The following is a 24,571-nucleotide window of genomic DNA, read 5'->3' as shown; positions in this document are numbered from 1 at the left end:
ATCGAAGAGGAAGGAAGATGCATCAGCGAACGATGGTAGACCGCAGACATCGAGGACCACCGAGTTCACGACCTCCCAATTAAAATGTTCACCTCAGTCGTATACAGGGGAAAATGCAGCCGACGAGGGAAGCCTCGGCATCACGCTGCCGGTCGCGACACTAATGAGAAGTTAATGACGCTACCCGTGAGTCTGTATGAACATCATAAGTGGCGTTAGTTCTTCAGACTTGGACAACGAGTCGCTAAAGAGGTCTTCCTGGATGAAGATCATCGAGAAAACGTCAGCGATGAGCAAGATGCTTCAACTGTGAGTAACGATTTAAACTACTAACAATACTGAAAAAGGGTAGAATTATTTGCAACAAGAAATTTCGCCAAATCTTTCCATAACGAAATAATTAATTACGCCTATATTTCGTTGTCGTGCACATTTATGAATATTCATTAAGCAATAGCCTTTCAGTTCGATTTATGGGTCCTCTTCGGTAATTCTTTTTCTTTTTTTTTTTTGGCAAACGTTAACTTGCAGAGTTTTGTGTTCTTTCTTTTTCGAGGATAATGATTAATAGCGTTAATATGGGGAGAAAAAATGATTAATAATAATCGCCATTACGCGTCGACACATGTTCATAATGAACCTTTATACGGTTTATTGATGACACGGTAAATTGCAGTGTTTCGAATGAGAACTTTGAACGTCACCCAACAAGGTTGCAGATCGAATAAAAAAAGAAAAAACAGAAGGAAGAAAGAGATTCAGGTTCGTTATTCTCTTTCCTCGCGCGAGAATATGATTTACACGTTCACCTTCGTGCTGGTAATTCACTTATGCATTCAATTTACATTCAATTTGTTTAAAATTTTCATTTACTGTTCGATTAAACGAAGTCTGAAGTACATTATAGATAAGAATATTTTTCATAATCCACCCAGATTCTAACTTAAAATCTTAATCTACCCAAACTTAAATTACTCGATGATTCATAGGAAAATCCACAAGTAACTAATCACGAATTACTAATTGCTGCTATTAAGTACTCACAACTTCTGTAGTTTGTTCGCAAATGAAATGTATCATAAAGCAAAAGGGTAACGGGGGGAACCAGGTGGCTGAAAATGATTAATCCACGTTCCATGGTGTACCACGCGTTCTAAGTCGAACGCGGAGGAAGGGAGCGAGATTTCAATGAATATCGTTGGCGTAGTTCGCGCAATTAGAATTGACAGACGGAACAATGGCGCTTTAAGATTACATTTTCTGCCGGGAGGGAAGGCTAAGTTTGTCGGCCCACGCGGCTCAGTATTGGAATTTTTAGGCAACCGATCCTGAGCGTATCGTAATCTGGTTAACCGGGGACCGGATGTCGACATCGAAGACCCAGTTTTCTACGTACTTCGGTGTGCTAATAACAGGTTCCCCTGGCGATCGTAGGAAGCTGATTCGATCGATTTTGTTCCTTTTTTTTTTTTTCGCGACCGACCCGGAACAGCGGACAAATCGCGAGTAGGGGTAGGATTAAGACGGTCGTAAATGGCATCGAAAGCTAGCGGAATACGCTGAAATCTTGCATGGGTGGTTCGAAAGACGGTGTAAATATACTTAGCTCCGATACGGATAGAAGATAATTTCTATACCAAGTGTAACCTGAGTTTCATGAAAATTTAAATGAACAAGCAGGTTCGAGACACTGGTAGTCGCCTTCTGGAACCATCAAAGTCCCCAATCCGGTACTGATCAACCTCTAAATAGCTTCGCGCGAATAAATGGCATAGGAAAAATTCATTTCCACGGCACGTTCGTATCCTATCGTGTTTCTTAATTAACCGTCCGCGATATCGTTGATTATTTGCATGCACTCGATCCGATCGGCGTGATTGACGTCGATGATGTATGCCCGACGCGGCGATAGACACGCCTCGATTTCGTCGCGAGATATATTCCGGCTAATAAATACAAACGAACCGTGCTGCCGTTTCCGTTTTCATCTGACGCGAAAAGTTTTCCCGCATGCAATTTCGATCGCGTGCAGATCGTTTCGCTGCGACAAATGGTCTTATAATGGCAGCTTATTAGCGCCATGTTGGGCGCACCGTTCAGGTGCAGCTAGTTAATCATCGACTTATCCTTAATTGGCTATTTCTTGGTCCAGCTACTACGCAGTATTCGAGCATTAAAAATATTTTCCACGATCGATAACAAATATTGTAGGTTGAAGAACCTTGTCGAGGGCACGTATCAGCTTAAGAGACGGGTAAATCGAAATTCGCCAGTCTATTTTTGCCCAGCGTCGCCTCGAACCGCGCTGCTCGATTAAATCGAGCTTAATCGTCATCGCGACACGATGACACGAGGCGCGAGCGCGTATTGGCGCCGGTAGAATCGTATAAGGCGCGTCGAAGGTCCCGGTACGGCGCGCGAAGCTGTTCGCGCGATGACGGGCGCGAAGAAGGCGCGAAACTCCGCGGAACGGGAGGAACAAGAGGAAACGAGGAGAGAAAAAAAAAGGAAGGGACACGCGGAAGTGAGGAACCTTGGAGCAACCATTTCGGGACGTAGTCCTCGTGTCGAGCCGTATAAAGCCTCCGGGCGGCTCACCTGCCGCCATAATCCAATCTAGAATTAGTTCCCGCGAGGGTCAACGAAGATTTTAAGAAAGGAATTAATCGGGGCTCGTTTGACGAGTGACGAGTTTAACTTCCCCTTTTCTTGTAATTACATTTATAGTAATTTTTGGGCGAAGTTCCTTAAAGAAAATGAAAATATTTTATTGTGCTTGATTTTGAAATAGATCAAGAACACATTGAGAAACTGAATTCCTTATTAACTTTCCACACCTGCGTCCAGACCGAATGGCACAAAGAAGCGGAGGAAAACCGTGATACGTAACCGGGGGTAATACATCACAGGGGAACGTAGAACTAGTTTACAAACAGGACCAGTTAGCGTCCCTGTTGGACGTGCAATCTCGGCTCCATTGATGTTTTTACTTTGTCATTGATTTGTTATTGGCCAGTTGTGGCAATAAGCGTGGCGACAAGTGGAGAGAAGCACCGGTCCTCCTTTAGCCTCGTGTCACCTCGCGTCCACGGTTAAAAGAAGATATTAAATCGGTCTCGTTCGGCAGTATGTTAATTAGGCTGGCCGTGTATCGGTGTAGCTGTTACCTTCTCTCTCATTTCTTTTTTTCTTCGATCTGTTTTCAGTAACTTATTGCTTCACGGTTAAGAGAATACGCAGAATGATGAATGCGACTTGGACAGAGGAAAACGCGTGGGAAACGTTGCTCGGTTAAGCTAAACGCTTGCCAGTACGATGAATTTAAATGATCGTTCGGTTTACTGATTAACTGGTTGCTCGGTAGGCTGTTAGATCTGGTGTCGATAATGTGGTCCACAGACGACAGATAGGACACCAATTTCTGATTTCTGCCTTTGCTTGCTCGTTTGGGAGTGAAAGGATGCGTGACACCGTCGACAAGTGAGATTAGGGTTAAGTTTCTGTGCTCATTAAATATTTGGAAAAGAATTTTCCTTTATTAGAAAAGTACTGGCCAGTACTTTTAGTAGTTTAATAACAGTAATTAATTAGAAGGGAGGAAAAATGAGGAAATGGTCGGGGATACGAAATGTAAATTCCTCGGAGAGGAGAAGAATTGCTTAAGAGATGGATGGCGGAATGTGAGAGGAAACTAGATCGACTCCAATTTGCAGTTTCTCAAATTACCAGTGCAATTTTGCAATCATACAGTATTACACGGCGTACCTTCGTGTCTTTAATGAAAGTTGCCGGCGTGAATGAGGTGTTACGAGATTGACTTTAGAACGATCCACATAATACAATTATTTCAAATGAATCGAAGAATATTATAATCGGTATATCTATCTCTTGGATTGGTAATTAACATTTTGACGACCGTACTTTCCATGAACTTTGGCATTTTTACAATTGGCGATCGTAGAGTCGATTAAGACGGTCAATATCGAAGCCGATCGAAGCCGATAGGTCAGATCTTCTCTAGGAACGAAGATGCATGAAAGATAGTCTGACGTGACACGTCAGGGTATTCGAAAGGCCGGCTCGTTCCGGGTTGAAAATAATCGCCACGGTCGCACGAACTTTCGACCTGCGGCGTATGCGCCAAAAGGGGAACGACGAAAAGACGAGCACAACTTTGCATACCAGCCGGCCGGCTCGAAGCGTGCCGGAAGTGCCACCAGGGTCCTTTACTCGCTTCTTAAATGTCGAACGAATCGATTATCAACCGCGATCCTCGTTATACGAATCTGATATCGAATTGTTGGAAATACGAAAAGCAGCAATTATCCAGAAATAAATTCATAATTTACCGAAGGATCTTATAAATCTCCAGAACTGGATAGCCATTCGTTTCGCCTGTCGCTCGACAAGGTAATTTGAAATTAGTCGAGCTTACGTTGCTGCCGGTGTTTCCTAATAAGGCGGCGATAAAAAGGAAGGAAAAACGTAGTAAACCGATATAAATAGTGTAACTACAAGATCTGTGGGTGAAAACACCCAACAAAGTGGCTGTAACTCGGGCGGTAACGCAGTCGTATCGTTGCGAGGACACCTATGTAAGGATAATCGGTAGCGATCTTTTACGATTCCAGCTCGCTCCTCGAGTAATAAAGAGATCTCATGAAATTTCATGACTGTTACGTTGAAACACTGATTTTTATCACTCTTCAACTGTCTAACGATAACATTCGTTTCATCGTGTTCTTATTTGTTCTCCTTCGATGAAACACGATTTGATTTTCTAATTATTTCACCTTAAACAGCTATGAAGGGAAAATGAAACGTTTCGGAATTGTCTAGATCGAAAGGGGAAGCAGAAAGATCTGTTTGGAAGTAGCAAATGGAGTGGTCGGATATTTCGGAAGTGACCTTGGTCCAGGCAAACGGCTACACGACCGGTTGACCCGCGAGATACGCCTTAAGCCATATACGGCCGGCCACGGTGGCGCTAATAGGAAGTGTATCCTTGCCAGGTGATCCGTTCTCGGCCTCCGCAGGTAATTCCGCAGAAAAAATCCTGCCTTCTAGGGGAGTCCTAAGGACCGCGTTCGCTGATTCTCTCTGTCGCCGTTCTCCCGGCGCGCCGTGTCCTCCATCTCGGTCGAAAGAATCGCGAGCGATTCTTAAAATTAGTCACGCGGTCAGCGTCGCACGAAGGACGGCTTCGATGACTCGTACACACGGTGATCGCGACGATCCACATCAAAATTATGCCTTAAGAAAGCAAACACGTTTGGCTTCTTGATCCTGATAGGTATGGTAAATTTTTATTTCACAAACGTGTAATAGAAACATCTATACACGCTGCTGGTAACTGTACGTTGGATTAAAACCAAATTAAGTTCACGTTCGATATTTTTGCACCTGCTTGCGGCTTAAGGTGATCACGGTAGTCCGCTATAAAACACGCCTCCACCATTGATACACTGGTTACATCGCAAGAAATAAACAGCAACTTTTTCCCCAGCGTGAAAAGAAAACCTGTCCTTTAACAAGCAACACCATCTCAGACTAGTTTCAACTTGTTTCTCAAAGAATATTTCACCGGAACTTCCTGCAACCGAGGAGTCCCAGATATAGTGAAAAAGCCGTTTGATACCTTAAAGCTCGTGATCCGCGACAAAAACGGTGCTCATTACGGTGCGTCAAGTTACACGTTTCTCGGTTCCTAAGTATCCCTTAGAGCTCGCAAAAACCTCCAAGAATCCCCTAGACGCGGTGATACGGGGATGCCCCCATAGAGCGGCGCTTGGATCACAAACGCGCATGATCACGGAACCAGTGCGAGCATCGCGCATGCGTGTAGCCCCTTAACGCTAGAGACCCGGCGAAGAAAGCGCACAGAGAGAGGCTGTGTTTTTTCCCCGTTGGCTAACGATCGTGATCGTCTGTGAGAGAATGAAAAAAAAAAGAAAAAAGGGTAAGAAAAACGAGAGAAAAAGGCGGCAGGCGGTTCTGGTTTCTTGCGATCGGTGCCCTTCAATTACCCGAGTGTATTTTAAGAAACTGCCGCCTCCCTTTTCCCGGAGCATGACTTTTCGCATTCCGCTCCCTCCGCGCTCGATTAATGGATACACGAGGCTGCGGCGAGCTACCTTCGCGGCGAGCTACCGTTGAATCGAAATAAAAGGAGCAACCGTGGCGACGGGGCGAAGGGACCAACGGGGGGAGGGAGGGACGTTCGTCAGGACGGAGGAGCGATAATTGGCACTCGCTTTAAGGCTGCTCGTACCGAGTCGAGTGCCATTATAATCCGCGAACCCCTCGTGCATCGCGACAAATGAGGCGAAACGCCGCCAAACCTTGCCGCCAGGCTACCACAAGCTCGATATACGATTTTTTTAAACCGCCTCTTCGCTGGACCAGTTCGAAGCAGCTTTGTCTCATAAAATACGATGAATTGCTCGACACGGTATCTTGAATTTCTTTATGAAAAATTGATTGCATTTTCGAATTTGGAGATTGTTTAAAATGTATCGAATCTTCCAACAGACAATTCGAGCAAAAAGACACGGCTATGAGGCAAAGTTCCTACTACCTCCCAGGACGAGTAGGATCTCCCTGGGTCTCTGCCGGAGGGAGAGCCACGGCGCTATTGCATCGGCATAACGACGATCGAAGCCAACGATCCATGGACCCGTGCCGATATTACGAACAGTTTTGCGGCATCAAGGCCGCCTCCTTAGCCGAGATCTTGTCTCACGATGACTCACGCCTAGGTTGCCTCCTGCCTCGCTGGCTGGGGCTCTCGCTGCCTTTCTTCCTTCTTCTTCCTCTTCTCTCTGTGTAACCCGTATCACGAGTCGCGCTGGCAAAGAACGACGGATAAATAGAGGCCTATCCGGGCCAGGCTAGGCCAGCCAGAAAAAGTGAGAGCGGCTCTTGGTAAGCTTACACGTTTAACATAGTTTATAGACACATCGTGCCGCAAGCCGTGCACCACCACCGTGCTAGATCCTCGCGGTACGAACGATTATGAAACAGGAACGAGCTGGCCAGGAGGAAGCGTGCCGCGAGTGGCGGAACAAGGATCGAACGAAAATTGTCGCCGGTATGGATTTAGAAGAGTAAACGTTGCGCAGGTACGAGGGGAGAGGGGAAACTTTCATGATGCAAATCCCGGGAACGTTCGGCTGCACCGATGGTAATCAGAGACAGCGAATTGCTTCCTGTTGCAAAATTAGAGCGAAGCGGCTTGTACCGCGCCGGCTGTGGAATTATTTAGGATTCAGGTTCGTTTTCGAGCCGAGTAAACAAGGCGGTAAGCGCCTAGCTAAAGCTACTGGCGATCGTTTGATTTGCGATTATGCAGAAAGGTGAAAGTTGTGATTAGTAAGAGTGTCTCCGAGCGTTGCGCTGCTCGGACTTCGGACTAATCGAAATGTAGATTATGCTCGTGAAACTTCTGATCGGGATATTATTCTTCCAGTTTAGACTTTTCGTTTCAAACAAGCTTTCAAAGATCCCTAACACGCGAATGGTATAAAACGTTGCCTTTCGACTTTCACGATCTAGAGGAACATCAAGGATAGAGGCCATTTTGTCGCTTTTTTAACCAATAATGCATCTGTGAGTCATGTGTCCTAATATGGCGCTTAGTCCCATGATTAAGTTCGACCAGTCCTATCCTTACGCGGGCCACTGGATCGCGAGGAAAAAGGTGAGAAAGCGCACGGGCAACCTTCGTACGCGAAATTTCGGCAAGTAACAATGTTGCGAGCATACCGAGTAGGTGGAACGAAAACAGGAAGATTTCTATGTTATGGCAAACGAAATATCTCGTAGACGTGACTTCGCATACGAATGTCAGTTTGTCGGAGTTCCTCAGGGTGCAGTTAAAACGAAGCATCAAAGACTAGATAGATTATATCGTCGAGACCGGTTTCAATATTTTTCTCATTCTTTTTGTTTCTCGAATAAATTCTTCGAGTACTTAAATAACAAACTACCATGCGATGAGTTATGAAAGAGCAACGAGAGACAATTACTGCTCTGTGTTTAATGGCTATATCTGCTGTCAGTACTTAATAACGGAAGTATTCTAAGAATCAAAGAATGATATTGTATTACAAATAAAACTCATAAATGAAATTGCACGAATCCAGGCTTACCGGACAGCATTTCCGCGAGTCAACAATAATCCACGTCGAGCAAGAGTCTTCCTTGTCGGAAGAAAAAGAAATCCCTAGATGCGGGGAACGCATCGGAGAATTCATCTGACACACACCTGTCTGAATGTGTGCGAGTGTTCACTTATTCGAATTGTCACTTTCTAGAGGGGCTGCTAGTCTCTAAGTCGAGACGGCCTTGCGAAAGGCAAGTCCTCGCATGCAGTCAGACAACCGGATATACGTTCGTAGGCATCGTGGGCAGCCTTGTCGCGACGTTCATGTCGGAAAACACCTGCGTTTCAGCGGCCTAGAGTAGCAGACAATCCTTTACGTCGGCGACCTTCCGCGAACCATTGCGAAACTAACCATACGCGCGAGAGATGCCCGATCGACATGTTTCCCTGTTGCATTGTCACGATAAAAACCATTTGTTACAGTTAAAGAACGATCGCTTTGATGATGCTGTTCAATAGTGTCGGAGTATCCACAATTACCTTTCGAATTGCCACAATGCAGTTGAATGTTTTGTAATAGATACCGGGAGAGATGGATTGTGGTACGAAACTGGTGGAACTAAATTGTTGAAAGTAATTCGGATTAGACCTGTTTCATTTCTATACATGTAAGTAGAGGAAGGCGAGCTTATCAAATTGGTTTAAACTTTTTATAATACCGGACACGGTAGACTTCTCTAGAGAAAATGGAAATGTAGGAGGAGAACTTACTAGGGAACCCTAGAAAGTAACCATTGTGCTTAGAAGCCCTCCATGCTCGATGCAGTGTAAGTAAAATAACTTATAATTTTAAGACGTTCAGACTAACTTTCTCCCTTAAAATATCTTTTCGTTTTTAACTGTACGAACTTCGATGGGACCCATCCAGGAAAAGTTTTATCCATGAATGTATCGGGACGTCAAGCAGTTTTCATTTTCCCTCGTTGAGAATTTATAGCGAGTTCTCATCGGGGTGCATTTTATCTCTAGCGGAGTTCGACACCACCCGCGGTGAGAGAGGTGATTCTAAAAACGCGACGTCGTGAGAGTAACGGCAACGAAGAAAGAAGGGAGGAAGGGGGCTAAAAAAGTGGTCGTTGCCAAAAAGGACTCAATGTCGTCGATACAATCATCGATACGGGAAAATAAGGCACACGGATGGGCTCATTATTGATTCGGCATCGGAATTGCTCAATTTACAGTGGTCATTCCGGGGACCTACATACGGTTTTGTAAAGATAAAGTTCAACAAGAAATCGTCGGACGATAATAAACCTTTATTTGTCGTTTGGGTTAAATCGTATGATCCTTCGTTCCTCTTTGCTTTATTTTACAAAAAAGTTTAAGATTCTTACGTAAGGAATATAGAAAGATGGTGTACTTTAATATGTCTTATATTCTTTATACAAAATATAACAGAACTTAACTTTGGAATATATAATCTGGTAATTAATATTTTTAAATTTAATATTAGGACGCGCTTTAAAAAAATAGTGCCATCTAATCCTGAACGGTCAAACTAGGGAAACAGAAACATACATTTTTTAATAAACGATGTTATCGATCTTATTTACCGATAAAGTAACGAACAGTTTAGGTTTTCACCACATAGGTGACGATAGCTGTTTAGTCTGGTTAGTGCTCGTCGGTGCCGAAAGCTATTCAGAGTATATTTCCATGTAGAGTACACTACTGCTAGCAGTCTCTAGCAGTCCAACAAGACCAGATATGCCTGTTTTCAAGGGGTTTTGAATTTGTCCCTTGAAAACGAACGTCATCTACTGTATCCAAGTATAAAAATATGAAGCACTTCGCACCGCAACAGTCTAACTCGCCCTGATGGTAATAGCAGATTACTTCTATATCAAAAACTATATCCCATTACCACCGACGAGATACTGTCGGTGCCATTACTCACACCTACATGAAGCTAGCCGGAAGGAGTAATAAAATATGATTATTTTTAATTTTTCTTAGTGTTTTTCGTTTGTAAATCGTTTGTGATTGATTGTATTTTTAACGTTTGTGACAAATTACTTCTTTTGTAATTAGCAGTTTTATTTCAGTCGTGATGTGAGCCGAAACTTTTTCCTTATATCCCAGCAACCCTTACATCTCAGTATTCCTAACATCTCTGCGTCCCTTACATCTGTGCATTCTTTTCATCCCTACATTCCTTACATATCTTTATCCCTTACATCCTGACATTCCTTACATCTCTTCATCCAGTACATCCCTACATTCTTTTCATCCCAACCTGCTCTTCACCCCTACACCCTTTTCATCCCTATAGTCTTTTCATCCCTACATTCTTTTCATCCCTGCATTCCTTACATTTCTTCATCCCTTACATCCCTACACTCTTTTCATCCCTTCATTCTTTTCATCCCCACATTCATGTCATCCCTGCATTCCTTATATCCCTGCATCGCTTATATCCCTGCAAACATTATAATAAATATATTCTAAAGACTGCTTCGAGTAAAGGTAAGTAAAGGTAAGTAAAGGTAAGTTAATTCCTTTTTTCGCCACCAGAGGGCGCTGACTCGACATCGAAATTTTAGTTCACATTTTTGCCGCCAGAGGGCCAAAATTTCGACTTGTTTTAGTTCCTTTTTCCAAAACCAGATGGCGCTGATTCGACATCGAAATTTTAGTTCACATTTTTCCCGCCAGAGGGCCAAAATTTCGACTTGTTTTAGTTCCTTTTTCCAAAACCAGATGGCGCTGATTCGACATCGAAATTTTAGTTCACATTTTTGCCGCCAGAGGGCCAAAATTTCGACTTGTTTTAGTTCCTTTTTCCAAAACCAGATGGCGCTGATTCGACATCGAAATTTTAGTTCACATTTTTGCCGCCAGAGGGCCAAAATTTCGACTTGTTTTAGTTCCTTTTTTCAAAACCAGATGGCGCTGATTCGACATCGAAATTTTAGTTCACATTTTTGCCGCCAGAGGGCCAAAATTTCGACTTGTTTTAGTTCCTTTTTCCAAAACCAGATGGCGCTGATTCGACATCGAAATTTTAGTTCACATTTTTGCCGCTAGAGGGCGCTGTTTTTTCGAAATTTTCGCGAAATTAAGGGATGCAGGGATGTAAGGGATGTTGGGATATAAAAAAGGTAGGAATGTAAGGGATGAAAAGATGTAAGGAATATAGTGGTGAAGAGAATGAAGGGATAAAAAGAATGTAGGGATGAAAAGAGTGTAGGGATGAAAATAGTGTAGGGATGAAAAGAATGTAGGGATGAAAAGAGTGTGGGGATGAAAATAGTGTAGGGATGAAAAGAATGAAGGGATGACAAGAACGCAGGGATGCAGAGATGTAAGTGATAAAGAGATGTAAAGAATGTTAGAATATAAGGGATAAAGAGATGTAAAGGATTCAGGGATATGAAGAAAGAATGAATATAGAGGATGCAGTGATGTAAGAAATGCTGGGATGTTAATAATGCAGGGATGTAAGGGGTGCAGAGATGTAACGGAATGAGGGATGTAATGGATGCCGCAGGGGTCCGGGGCTGGGGCCCCAGTCTCCACTGTACGCGGCGCGAGGAGCGCCGGTTTCGGGTGTGGCCCCCGATTCCGGCGGAGTTTAGCATATGGCGGAGGGTCAAAGGACCCTCCTTACCGCCCTAGTGCAGGCCACCGTGGTGGTTTTAGTGGGTAAAAATCCCACACTACCTCCGGCCCCTCCCCAGGGGGGCTGGAGGTGTCTTTCTGAAGATTTCCACCACGTTAAAAAAAAAAAAAAAAAAAAAAAAAAGGATTTAATGTTTTGCAGGGATGTATGGAGTGCCGGGATGTAAGGAATGCTGGGATGGAAGGAATGCCGGGATGTAAGGGATACTGGGATGGCCTTCGCCTATAATGAGGGATACAATTATATAAATAACTAGAAAAAGTAAAATAATAGCGGTCCTTGACTGAGACCCAGAAGAGGGATACAGTCGTAAATGTTATTCCCCTTCAATGAGTTTATTTAATAAGCAAATAAAGTAAATGACGTAAATTAAATAAAATCCGGAAAAAAATTAGAGTACAATTATTATACTGGTTGAGGCCTCTTTATACGGACCTGATGCCATCCTGGGGTGTTAGGGACCCCGCTGCGCCAATGACACCCACTGTGTACTGACCTGATATCATATTGGGGTATTAAGGACCCCAAACGCCGATACGTGTCACTACATACCGATGTTATAATACCTGGGGTATCTGGGACCCCTAAGCACCGGTGACACTATTTGCATATCGACATTTTGGTATTCGGGGTGTAGGGACCCCGATGCACGGACAATTCTGCATACTAAAATTACATCTAGGGGTTCTAAGGACTCCTCAGCTCCGATGATTCTGCATACCAAAATTATATCTTCGGGTTCTGAGGAACCCCAAGCTCCTATGATTCTGCTTACCGACATTATAGCATCTGGGGTGTCAGGGACCCCAAATTACTGATGGCGCTCTATGTTAAACAACTGGGTTTTGGCTCATAGAAAAGTATAAAATAATTAATAACTAAAGAGGGTGGGCTTTGGCCTATAAAAAGGTATAAAATAATAAATAACTGGAAAAAGTGAAATAAAACGAATGTTCGGCCGAAGAGATGCAGGGGTATAAGGGTTGCGGAAGAAACCGTGATGTAAGGGATGCTGGGATGTAAGAGAGAGGATAAATGTAAGGGAGTATTAAAATCAACACGTTCAATCCCTTAATGCATTTATTTAATATAAATACAACAAATTAAACGAACGCAGAAAATAAAATAAGGTTATACGTATGTTTGACAGGTAGATCCGCACCCTTCGACGGTTGCACGATGTCTGCTGGCTCGTGGTATCATACCTACTGACGGGGCACCTTCCCCTACGTTGGCTTAGACCGCCATTTTCCCTAAAGTCGGTCGATAAGTCGTCGAATAGTTTTAGCCGTTTTTGTATAGATGGCGCTGGTTTTTAATTTATGGCGGTCTTTTTAAAATACAATTTTGTTAAACAATTATTTTAATACTTTTTCAACTAAAATCATGACCCTTCGAGAACAAAGGCATGTCCAGAGACTGTTTTTACAATTGAATTATTATATAATTAAGCGTGTGAATGAGTACAAGTAATTCTAGGCTGCAAAAAAATACGCCATTTATCGCTGGTTTCTTTTTAATATCAAATTGTAAGTATAATGATTTTATAAAAATATTCCAAAAAAGCGGTCACTCACAATAAAGCATCTCTGACGATCGAAATGTCGAAGTATTAATTTATTTCTGGTAGAAAAGAGACAAAAGGGTATTCACTAATTCTTCATCTTTATTGTTACTGTGTAAATATGTAGGCACTGAACAAATAATGTTTCATAATTTGTTTACAAACATTTACATTTACTGATCTCCATTTTTTCTTTTTTATTTATTTATTTTTTTCTGTTCAATCATTGAATATTCTCTGCGAGCAGCTTGACCAAAAGTAAGGTCAAGTCCGCTTTTAATCCATCTGCTCGACCATTTTCTTTTATTTTTTTTTTTATTTTTTGTTCATCATTCAACACCCTCTTACGCGTAAATACCGTTTATCGTCTTTCAGCATTGTATGCGTTCGTCCCAATTTCTAATTACGATCTCAATATTTCATCAATAATATATATATATAATATATGTATATGTATATATTTATATATATATATTTATTTCGTTATGTATACTTTTTTTTTTTAATCTCTATCCGCTAAATATATTGTTCTTCTAGTCTAAAAATTACCACGATTATTAAAGATAATATATACTTCTGGGAAATCATAATTAAAATAATAGTAAATATAATAATATGTCAAACATATATGTGTCCTGTGTCCATCATTGTGTTATGCGTGTAAAAGAGAAAAAAGATAGAATGATAAAAAGAGGGTGGTCGGAAGAGGTAAGAAGAGAAAGGTGGGACAGAGATATAATAAGATGTGGATCACGGAAGGAAATATTCGACGATAAACGAAAATTCTAAACTTTGGCTAAGAGAAAAAACACGACATATTTACGTGAAACGGAGAAAAAGACGTCGTTTTTTTATTTTTAGAAATCGGGACACGTCGTCCCGTTCTCCGATGATTTTTTCCTACTACGCGAGTGTCAACCCTCGAACGACGAGCCAGGTCAATCGTGACGATTTAATTAAAATCAAGCGTACAAATTTTTAAACAAAATACTTCTATACATTGATATCAAAAGGAATAGTTTAAAATCTGGGAAGTAAAAAGTAAATTAAGATTGCCTTAGTGGTTCGTCATACGAGGGTTGAAGTTAACACGTTGACTGGAACAGGTGAGAATTGAATTATGTCAAAAGAAAATTAATAAATTTTACTTGATTTAACACCTCACCGACCGGAAGCTCATTAATGGACCTTTTGATGGCAGTGGTTGTGTATTAAAATTTTGCTATTCATCAAATGTTTATTCAAGGGTTAAGTACTTATATTACTACTCCCTGTACCGATATGCGATAAGAAACTGGCTTTTAATATTATATAAAGATTATTCCTTCCAATTAATTACTGTTAAGTTATAAAGCTATAGTGCTTATCCATTTAATTCGCTAACGGAAGATAAGGTGTTAATATCCTTAATGATCCATATTATCTTGACACGGTTATCTTTGCTGTCAGTCAACGTGTTAAATAAAATTAGTAAAAAGTTTTAATGAAATGAATGAACGTACGATGATTTGCCATTTATAAAAGCCAAATAAAAATCGGATCTCTTCTAGAGTGGAAAAGAGAGAAAGGACGAGAACAAAGAATAAGAAGGACTTCGAAATTGATTTGTTTTGTTTGCTTGTTTGTTTGTTGCTTTTCTTTATCACCTAACCGTTTCAGCCTTTTCTTCGTGTCTCAGGTATAAAACTAAACGGGCGATAAAGCCTTCGTGTAAAACTATATTCATTACTCGTTATACTTTGTTCTCTTCTATTGTGCTCAAGTGTAACAACCTCTTTTGCTATACATGCGCGTATCTTTCTTATCTTTTTTTTTTTTATCATTTTTCTTTTTATTACATTGTTCTTCGTATTTTGTATACGTATACACCTACCCCCTGAACGGAGGTTTCCGCGTATCTGAAAAATTGACAGACTCGATTGCGTTCGTTATACATGAGACACTGACAATGGCGATGCTGTTCACCCAACAATGAAATTTTATAATGCTCGTTTATTTAAATCAACGACGAATACAGTAGAACTTCATTTGTTTATCGAAAAAAGGATTACCGAGGGAATTATGTTTGAAAGCTTTTATGAGTTTTCAAATTGGAATTAGTACGTAAAATAAAATTAAAAAAAAAAAAAAAAAGAAATGGAATTGAACTAAACAAATGCGAACACGGTATGAACATTAAAGTAATCTACAGTTATTCAGTTTCTTTGATCGGTAGAAAAATCAATCACAATGCAAGGAATTAATTGAACCTGTTTCATTTTAAATGAAGTTTCACTGTATTATTATTTAATTACGCCCGTATCGTCAATCAGGAATTCCTCATCGTACTTCTCCCCCCTCCCCCCTTTTTCTTCTATCCCATTTGTATTGTATCTTTTTTTTTGTTCTTTTTTCTTTGAATGATCTTCGTACGTCGATGTCGCGATGGTCCGTTTTGGAATAGATATATATATATATTTATATGTATATGTATAATAATTATTATAAATATATTTATATGTGTATGTGTCCCCAGCGCGCGCGTTCATTCGTATGTACACGCGCGAATTACCACGCGTCGTCTTAGCGCGCGTACACGTATACAATAGGTCCATGCATTTCTTTATCATTCGTCTTGTGTTTTGTGTACGTGTATGTTTTGTGTACGTGACACAGTGTATACTAGGAATGTACATAGTGTACGTAGATATAATTAGGTTGTGTATAAAACGATGATACATACTATACTCGTTACTTCGTTTTATATCAAACGACACATAATTATGATATCGAGTTTTTGTTTTTCTGTTTTTCTTTTTTTTTTTTCCTTTACTTTTCTTTTCTTTTTTTTCGCATTAGTCTCATCGCACGATGCCCCGCACGGCGGACGAACCGGGCAAAATCATCGTTCGCCAATAATAGGCTAGTCTTGTCCTGTCTTCTCGTACAATGTCGATTTACCGTGGGTGATCGTCGACGTATCACCGCACGGTGTGAGATTACGATTACAAAAGAACCTCCAAATGAATGGCCATCAGTCTTTGAGACGTACGGTTTCGCATACGCGCCATCTCTTCGTTAACCCTTTCGGTACGATCATTATCGGACACCACGATCGATGGCCATTGATGCTTTCACGATTTACAATGGCAGCATTTGTTTAAAACTAAGTTTCTACAATTGTATAATCGCGAGGATAGATGGTTTTCTCTATAAGGGGATGGTTTTGATAATTTTTCCTAACTGAGGGAAGCCATATATGCACGCGACTGTACAATCACGTGCACGTAAGTTCCCCTCTAATAACACCTTCAACCCCTATGAGGTAATATTACTTCATGCATTCAATCAGTTCGGGATTAAAAGTGTTATCCTCGTACGACGGATACTGGCCTATACAAGGTCCAATCTTTCAATCTATTTTACACCAAGTTGAGATTGCAAGACTTAAGTGATACCGTGATAATCCAAAAGGAAATTCTAGGTTTTATATTGTATAAGAGAAGAATAATAATTATACAATAAACATATATTTTCCTTTCGATTATTCTGTATTAGTACAATTTAAAAAATTAAAATATTCAATAAATAAAAATTTAATATAAAAGATTGCTTGCGAATATAGCATCCGTCGTGCGTTATAAAGAAGTATTTCACCACTCGTTTTATCTCTTCTCTTTTCTCCCTAACTGGAGAAAAACCATCTATGTTCCTAGCTGTACGCAATCAGCAAACGAACTCTGTGTCGAATTTTTATTATATTATAAATAATTAACCCTCGCATACAGGGTGTCTACGTTGAAGTAACAGTCTCTAAAAATAATAACATAAAAAAGGATTCGTTTTCAAAAAACATTTATCCTTATCTTATCGTAAAAATTTTTTTATATCATCAATGGTTATAGAATAACGGGACACCATGTATGTCTGAGCGGTGATTACAGTGGCTACACTCAGATATGCATTTCCGCTTGACAACTGTTGCAATATATAAACTTCTGTAACAAATATATTCGATAATAATTTCCTATCGTGTCGTAATTCTGAAAGTTTAAGTATGTTGGTTCTCGGCCACTGCGATTAACGTGCCGTCGTACCGAAAGGGTTAAAAATAATATAAGAAACTAGAGAAAACGAAGCGCATAAAAAAGAAACAAACTGAAACGACAACTTCGTTTAATCGTCTCGATGATAACCGTTAACCCTTTCAGTACCGGAGACGGAAGAATACTTCTCGACGCTGATGTCCGCGGCACCGAGAGGGTTAACAAAAAAAAAAAAAAATTCCACCGTTGTGATTTGTACTCTTGCGAAGAAGGTTTAAAAAAAAAAAACAATCATCGTGTCTCAGATAAAAGAGGCGTTATAAAAGGAAAGTGGGAGAAAAAAATAATAGGCTACACGCGTTGTAACTTGGTGTCCTTATGGACGGTAAAGAAGAAGTAGGAAATTTTCCAAGGATCAATAGCCGATTAATAATTTAAAAAAAAAAAAAAAAAGAAAAAACGAAGTACCGAGAAATAGGATAACTGAATTCTTTTTCATTCATTCTTATTTGTTTGTTCTTTCTTTCTTTTTCTTTTTTTTTTTTTTGTTCAATGTGGCTCGACGTTTGATCCTCAAAAACATGACCATCCATTCTGGACAATCCGCGTTGATTATTAATATTAAATATTAATACTTCTAGTCGTATACTCTTGCTAGAGTAAAAGTGGTCTCCTCGTGCGTCCCGGCCACGTTTAACACCGGGACATGCATAGGCAAATACAAGAGTGCTTCAGCCGCATTTTTGTATTCTTGCGTTCTTGATATGCGATATTTAGTACTAACCTAACAAAAACTTGTCCTTACATTTCTCATTTGGTATGTCTTAGTCTTATTTTACTTAAAACAAAAAAAAAAAAAAAATAAAAGAGATAAGAAACTAATAATAATAATGATAATGAACGAGGAAGAAAAAGCTACTAGAGTCTTAATACAAAAATATGTTCGATGAGACACAATGGTAAATTTGACGATGGTTAAATTAAACGAAGTGAAAAAAAAAAAAAATAATTAGATGAAAAACAGATCTACATTCTCGATGGCGTTCGAATAGTCCACGAATTAAAAATAAAAATAAAGAAAACGTACATTACATTGAACGGTGCAAAGTTATCGCAATAAAATGATATTACTTATACGTGGTAAAAAATAAAAAGTGGTCGGTACAGAGCACTCGTAAAGTAATCAAGAGAGAGATCCTCCGGTTCTTCTGGGTCTGACGGCCTAAAAAACGATACATTCGCTTATTAACAAAAAAATAAGAAATAACCGTATAACGCAAAATAGATTACAATTTTCTTTTTTTTTTTTCTTCCAAGAAAATACTACTCGATTCCGCGCTTTAAACGTACAACGCTATCTCTTGCACTTGCACGCGGAGCAATTTATCGTTTGTTAAACGTCATCTTTTTTTTTTTTATCATTAATAGTCAGTCGATTTTAGAATTTCCTCTAGAGAATAAGGAATATGTATAGTATGTATAGATATATATATCTATATATATATAACATTCTCAGTGTTTTCGCGTTTTTTTTTTTTCACACACTCCACCATTCTATTATAATCTACGGTTTTTTGTATGTACAACACACTTCCATTCAACATTACCATTCCCATCCTCTTTCGTCGAAGATTCGTTCTTCTCTTGTCTGTTATTTTAATAATTACGCGTACCTCAGATTACTTTACAAGTACCCCCTTCTCTCTCTCTCTCTCTCTTTCGCTCTCTCTCTCTCGCGCGCAATATGAGTTCTCTCAAACGTAACTAAGTCTTTATATCGTCGAAAAATATCAATATCGTGAATACCTCTACTATACTATTAGTTCTTCTTACTTAGTGGGTTTTTTTCTTCCTTTTTGCTTTGTCATTCTTCTTCAGCGAACAGGAATACTCATATTTGTTCCAGTCAAAAAAAAGAAAAAAAATATATATAACGAAAAATAAAAGAAACAGTGCTTCCTGGAGTACGGTTTAAATTAAATTGTAACGCACGTACGGAATCTCCTCTCGCCTTCTTTTTTTTTTCATTTTCGAGAGACAACTTAAAAGTTGCGGAAAATCGCAAGGATACCTTTTCATTCTTTTCCCTTTTTTCTTTTTCCCTCGGTTGCCTATCAAATTTACAAGCAAAAGACCCGAACGCAATTGCACGACGTTATAAAAAAAAAGCACATGCTCCTCCTTCGTTTCTTTCTCATTTAAAATATCGATTAAAGGCGCGCGCGCGTTTCGCGATAAATAAGATCAACTTTTTTCATTTTTTTTTTCCCTTTTTAGGTCTTACTATTGCACCAATATTTACAATGGACGTTTATGCGTGTATATATATATATATATATCTTCGTTTCGAGATAGATCATCTTTGACATCGATATCCAGCAATCATCGTTTAAATAAAATTTCCTTAATAAAACGTCTAAGTATAAAAAAAAGGAAAGAAAGAGAAAGAGAAAGAAAGTTCACGCGTATAAATTCAATAATGTTTCTAAAATATACATATATATATATATCTCTACGTGCAATAAACACAGAAGAAAAAGAGATAAAGACAGTGAGCGTGAAGAAAGAAAATAAGAAGAACATAAAATTGTACCGTTCCTTCTTTTTGTTCGCGCGTAGAATCCAAAAATTTGAACGTTTCACGTATGATTCACAAAAGTGATTCGGTTTAAAGATTCCTCGCGAGAACATCCTACGACACTGGCAAAGCGTGCCACGATAAAAAAAAAAAATAAACGAATAATAGATATACAGTACAAATTAATAATCTCGTCGGCGAACGCGTGCGTAAAACGTCCCTAATACGCTCGAACGATTTAAGGCTCCCGTTTGCAGAAGTGCAAGTGTTCCGTTTCGTTTATTTCTTTGTTTGTTTAAAAACGACGATCGCACGAGAAACATCTATCTCTCGAAGGACTTGTCACTCTGGGATCACTATACCCATGGGTCTACGGGTGAATAATATTGTCGCTCTTTACGTGCTACCATACAGACACATGCGGCAGAAAATAGTCTAGGCATTCTTTTCGCGATACACCCTACATCGTTATTCAAAAGGAACTTCGATTGAACTGTTTTTTTTTTTTATTACACACGATTTCTCTTCATCCTCTTCATCATTCATGATTTCTTCTTCCTTTCTTTTTTTGCCACTTAATTTTAGTCACTGTTTCGTTTCGATCAAGCGAACCAATTTTGAAGTAACGAAGAACCGTATATCGCTAGGTACTAACATTACGAAGGAGTTGTTCTCTATAGCTCGGACAAACGCACTCTATCTCTCCTGTTCCTGTTATGTGTGGTTCAACACGACCGACGATGAATCGGTGGTGGCGCAACGGGAGAATCCAGGCGGATCCAAAGGCACCGATCGGAATGAACGGATCACCCCTCCCTTTTTCTTTATTCCTGGATTCGACACAGCTCAACGTCCAAGTACCGACGCTGGTGTCCTCGTGTGGGTTATCAGCCTCTAGATCATCCACCGGGTACTCGTCACGGCGACGCGTTTCATCCTCTGGTCTCGATGCAACGATGCAACGATGCAACGATGCAACGATGCAACGATTCAGCCAATGCCACGGGACGATGTAAGACGCGAGATTGTCTAAAGGTATCTCGGCAGGTAGCGAGGGGCTCTGGCTGACGGTGACGAGAGAATTTCTACACGGGACAACACGTGATTCCACCTTCTATTTCAAATGGAAATTGGTGAGAAAGCGGGTAAACACGTTCGAATAGAATCTGCGCGGGCACAGGTCGGATCTGTAGCTAGCGCTCGGTGCACGGGGATTCGCCGGTTGCAGATAAGGCCTGAATAGTTAGGGTTTGCTGTTGTCGTTGTTTAACGACAACGGGTCGGTGATCTTCGGCTGTTGCTGTTGTTGCTGCTGCTGTTGCGTAACCTCGCTAACCGCGCCTCCGCTCATCAGCTTCGCGTTGTTGTTCTCCGTGTTGGAGACTTTCGTGTATTCCCGTTTACGAGGCATGTTCTCCGTCTTGACGATCGTTATGTCAGGATTGTTCTCCAGCACAGAGGTGGCAGCTTTTGGTACCGGTGTAGGTACCTCGATGTAACCACCGCCCTCCCTTTTGATCGGTGTCGATGTGGTCGGTGTCCCTGTGGTCGTAGCGACGTTCGCGTTGATCTTCTGCAGGATGTCGTTCATCGAATCGTTGTTCTCCATTGCCTCGTTGTTACCGTCAACCGTGCTGGCCGCGACGCTCAGATCACCGGCCAACGAGATTCTGTCCGGACCCTGAAGCGTCGACAGATAGGTGGCCAACGTATGGACGGTCACATTGAGGAACTCGGCCGCGCGGAACAACGTGATCTCTTTCCTTCGTAATTTCGCCAACACCTCCGCTGGGCCTGGCTCGGACCAGAAATCCCTTACTCTGCGAACAAACGCGGTTTGCGAAAAAACCAAAGTCAGGGTCGGGATGTTCGTCGCGAGGAAAAATCGAATGATAATTCCGGAAGTGAAACGAAGATTCCCAACTAACGGATAAAACGAGACGCGCGGGTTACAATCGTGTTAAAGTGGGACGCGGCCGAGGGAAGATGCGGTGTGTGCTCGTAAAACGCGAAGGATGCAGCAATAACCGGTCGCGACAAAAGGCAATCAAGAACGGAGAAAAGCATTTCGTGGTGTCTCTTCCATTTACCTATACGGATGTTTAAGGCAACCATAACTGTCGCGATATCTGCCATAGAGGGTTCCGTAGGACACGCCAAGTATCTCGGCGGCAGTCTTCATTTCCAGTTCTTTGCTCTTAATGGCATCCATAACGCGTCGCGTGAACGGCTCCTCCCAGAACTCTTGGCGGCGTCCTGTCGTCAGGTAATCGTTCATCTTCACGACGTCTCGGAATTGCTCGGGGATCGATAGGTTCGTGGCGTTGGAATTCGAGGGAGTGGTAGGCGCTGCAGCAAAATCGAACCGTGTTACATTCTTCGCGCCTATATCTACGTACCCTAATATTCGATAAGGTTCAATAACATTGCCCGAAACCCAATTCCATTTCCGATATTCCACTATTCCATTCTTGGAAAATTTCAGAAATTTCATTTTAAAAGTACAATTCAGATTTTCAATTCATAGCCTACCTTTCTTTTCCTGGTCGGATATGTTCTCGTCTTTGGACATGTATGATAGCTGGAAAACGTGACGGAAGCTGGTTAATTGAAACGGATTTTTAAACGATTCGCGATTTAAGAGATAAATGTCTTACCACCGGCAGTGGCGTTTCGTTATTCTCGTTCATCATCATCTCGTCGTCCCAACTTTCATGGTCACCGCCCTCGCTCATCATTTCCTCCTGGGAAATCGAACAGATTTTAACTGGACACGTCGCAGGGAGGAAATGTGCCTCTGACGAGCGTCGAATGCAATCGATGTAATATCCTAACTTACTGTATTACTTACTGTATAACCCTGAAGAGGCTAACTTTCGATGTTACCGAAACATTGTTGATGAAAAAAATCAAGAATACTACCCCGAGAGCCACGAATTATATTAATTTTTCTCTAATATCTAGTACGAATATGTATAAAAATAAATAGCTTATAATTCCATATAATTGACATACATTTCCGGTGATGCAGGTGATTTTCGGTGTGAACACATCGTGAGCCGAGGGTGGATCGTCCAGAGGCGGACGACCTCTGCGTCTCTGTTTTGGGGGTGGAGGCTCGTCGGCGTCTCCTTCCCTGAGGACCGTCTCGACGCCTGGCGTTGCCGCGCCGGGACTGTGACCGCTGTTGCTCATTTCGTTCTGCGTGGAATCGCTACGCCAGCTCACCTCTGCCAGACCCTTGATGTGCAGATCCTCCGCGGTTTTCAACAGAGACGACAATCTCGTCTGCAACGAAAGATCGACTTTAATCAGTCGGGTCCAACAGCCGGAAAGATTTATTCAACACGCGAGGGTGATTTCCTTTGATACGACTATGAAAATCTTTCTTGTCCATCGGTACTTTAGAAACATGATACACCAAGTGAATTTTTAATATCGCTAACACCCGGAACGGTAAGAAATCTTCGGAACTGCTCGCACACCCGGATAAATCTAATTATCTCGGCAGCTGGCAATGGCGGGGGGGAGGAAAAAAAAAGGGTAGAGGAAAAAGCGATCGTGCGGTAAGAGTAAAAATTAGTAATTCCATTAATCCTGGCCGCTTCAATTTGCCCGGCAAACTCGTGTGTCCGATTCGGCCGAGGATTCACTCGAGGGAGCGAATAATGAATCGGTTTCGTTCGTGAAAGAGGGATGGAAAATTAAAAAAAAAAAAAAAAAATGAAAAATAAAAAAAAATTGGAGATCGATATCGAACAACGGGGTCGCGAACGGCAGCTGGGTGAACGCATTGGCAGAAACTGGCGGGTCCAACGATTATTATTTGCCAATTTTCACCGCAATAATGCCAGACCAACCGAGAGAATGCTAAATAATATTGAGAACTTTCTACAAACACCGTCGTCGCCGCGGTGCACGCGGCTTTCTATCGGCCACGAACGGAATTGGAAAAATGCTTATGTGGGTCAGCGTCTCCGGCGGCGCACTCCCGGGAATAATGTGTACATTTCAGAAATGGCGAGTACGCTTTCGTTTCTTCTCGCAGTAATATTGAACGAAAATAAAAGAAAAGAAAAAGGAAAAAAAAGGAACGGTTGGAAAGTCGTGAGAATCTCTGATTTGCATTTGACATTAAATTTGATACGATCCGATTTTTCTCGGTAACGCCTGGTTTCTATTACGGAATCGATCCTAAAACCTAAACCCGCTTTTGGAATAAAAACAACAAAGGGAATACTTTATTTTATTATTTAAGTTTTAATAAATTCTTCGACGACTAGTTCCATTTCTTGCTGAAATTTTAATTTCGACCGGTTTTATCTTGCGCCAGCTTTCGACTGCGGAAACGTAAAAATAAAATTAAAAAAAAAAAAAAAAGGAAATCACACGGATAGGAGCGGATAATGCAAATTCGATTCAGGTGAATAACAATCGATCGGAGCTCGGCGTGATGCACGAGGGAGTGCGTTCATTTTCACCGTAGCCGGATTTTTCGCAGGTAAAAACGTGGTCGGAGAAAGCTCGCGAACCTAACCGTTTGATCACGAATAGAAAGACGGAAGAATAAGAAATTGCCGTTCTCAGAGATCCTCTTTCTAGCCTAAATCCAATTCCT

The 24,571-nt window shown here is 41.1% G+C and overlaps 2 protein-coding genes and 1 long non-coding RNA gene across 10 annotated transcripts in view; 2 read left to right on the top strand and 1 right to left on the bottom strand.

Moving 5' to 3' along the window:
• The first annotated feature begins 129 nt into the window (after positions 1–129).
• On the top strand, positions 130–9,339 carry LOC114873742. Of its 3 annotated transcripts, XR_003788983.2 has the most exons (3): positions 130–309; positions 6,532–6,924; positions 7,024–8,138. XR_003788983.2 is itself a non-coding variant. In XM_029182384.2 (2 exons), exons 1-2 carry the CDS (start codon positions 197–199, stop codon positions 8,257–8,259), a joined length of 228 nt encoding a protein of 75 aa, XP_029038217.1. In that variant the 5' UTR covers positions 130–196; the 3' UTR covers positions 8,260–9,339. The 3 variants fall into 3 exon arrangements, 2 of the variants coding, with proteins under 2 accessions (XP_029038217.1, XP_046142728.1); XM_029182384.2 differs by lacking the exons at positions 6,532–6,924; positions 7,024–8,138 and adding an exon at positions 8,145–9,339; XM_046286772.1 differs by having other exon boundaries at positions 6,532–8,138.
• A 3,325-nt stretch (positions 9,340–12,664) lies between these two features.
• Positions 12,665–15,497, top strand: LOC123988050. The gene is made up of 2 exons (XR_006829620.1): positions 12,665–12,823; positions 12,937–15,497. It is a non-coding gene; the product is annotated as an uncharacterized LOC123988050 (long non-coding RNA).
• A 4,148-nt stretch (positions 15,498–19,645) lies between these two features.
• The window catches only part of LOC114873733, a 61,551-nt gene continuing 56,625 nt past the window's right edge, over positions 19,646–24,571 (bottom strand). For all 6 annotated transcript variants that reach the window (XM_029182368.2, XM_029182374.2, XM_029182375.2 and 3 more), the window contains 5 exons: positions 22,969–23,241; positions 22,611–22,697; positions 22,486–22,534; positions 22,044–22,302; positions 19,646–21,773 (listed from right to left, as the gene is read on the bottom strand). In XM_029182368.2, coding sequence (XP_029038201.1) covers positions 21,197–21,773; positions 22,044–22,302; positions 22,486–22,534; positions 22,611–22,697; positions 22,969–23,241 — 1,245 coding nt within the window. In that variant the 3' untranslated portion in view covers positions 19,646–21,196. The remainder of the gene's footprint in view (positions 21,774–22,043; positions 22,303–22,485; positions 22,535–22,610; positions 22,698–22,968; positions 23,242–24,571) is intronic.

This window comes from Osmia bicornis, chromosome 8, assembly GCF_907164935.1.
Source record: "Osmia bicornis bicornis chromosome 8, iOsmBic2.1, whole genome shotgun sequence".
Taxonomy (NCBI): Eukaryota; Metazoa; Arthropoda; class Insecta; order Hymenoptera; family Megachilidae; genus Osmia; species Osmia bicornis.
This window is presented reverse-complemented; position numbering and strand designations above follow the sequence as displayed.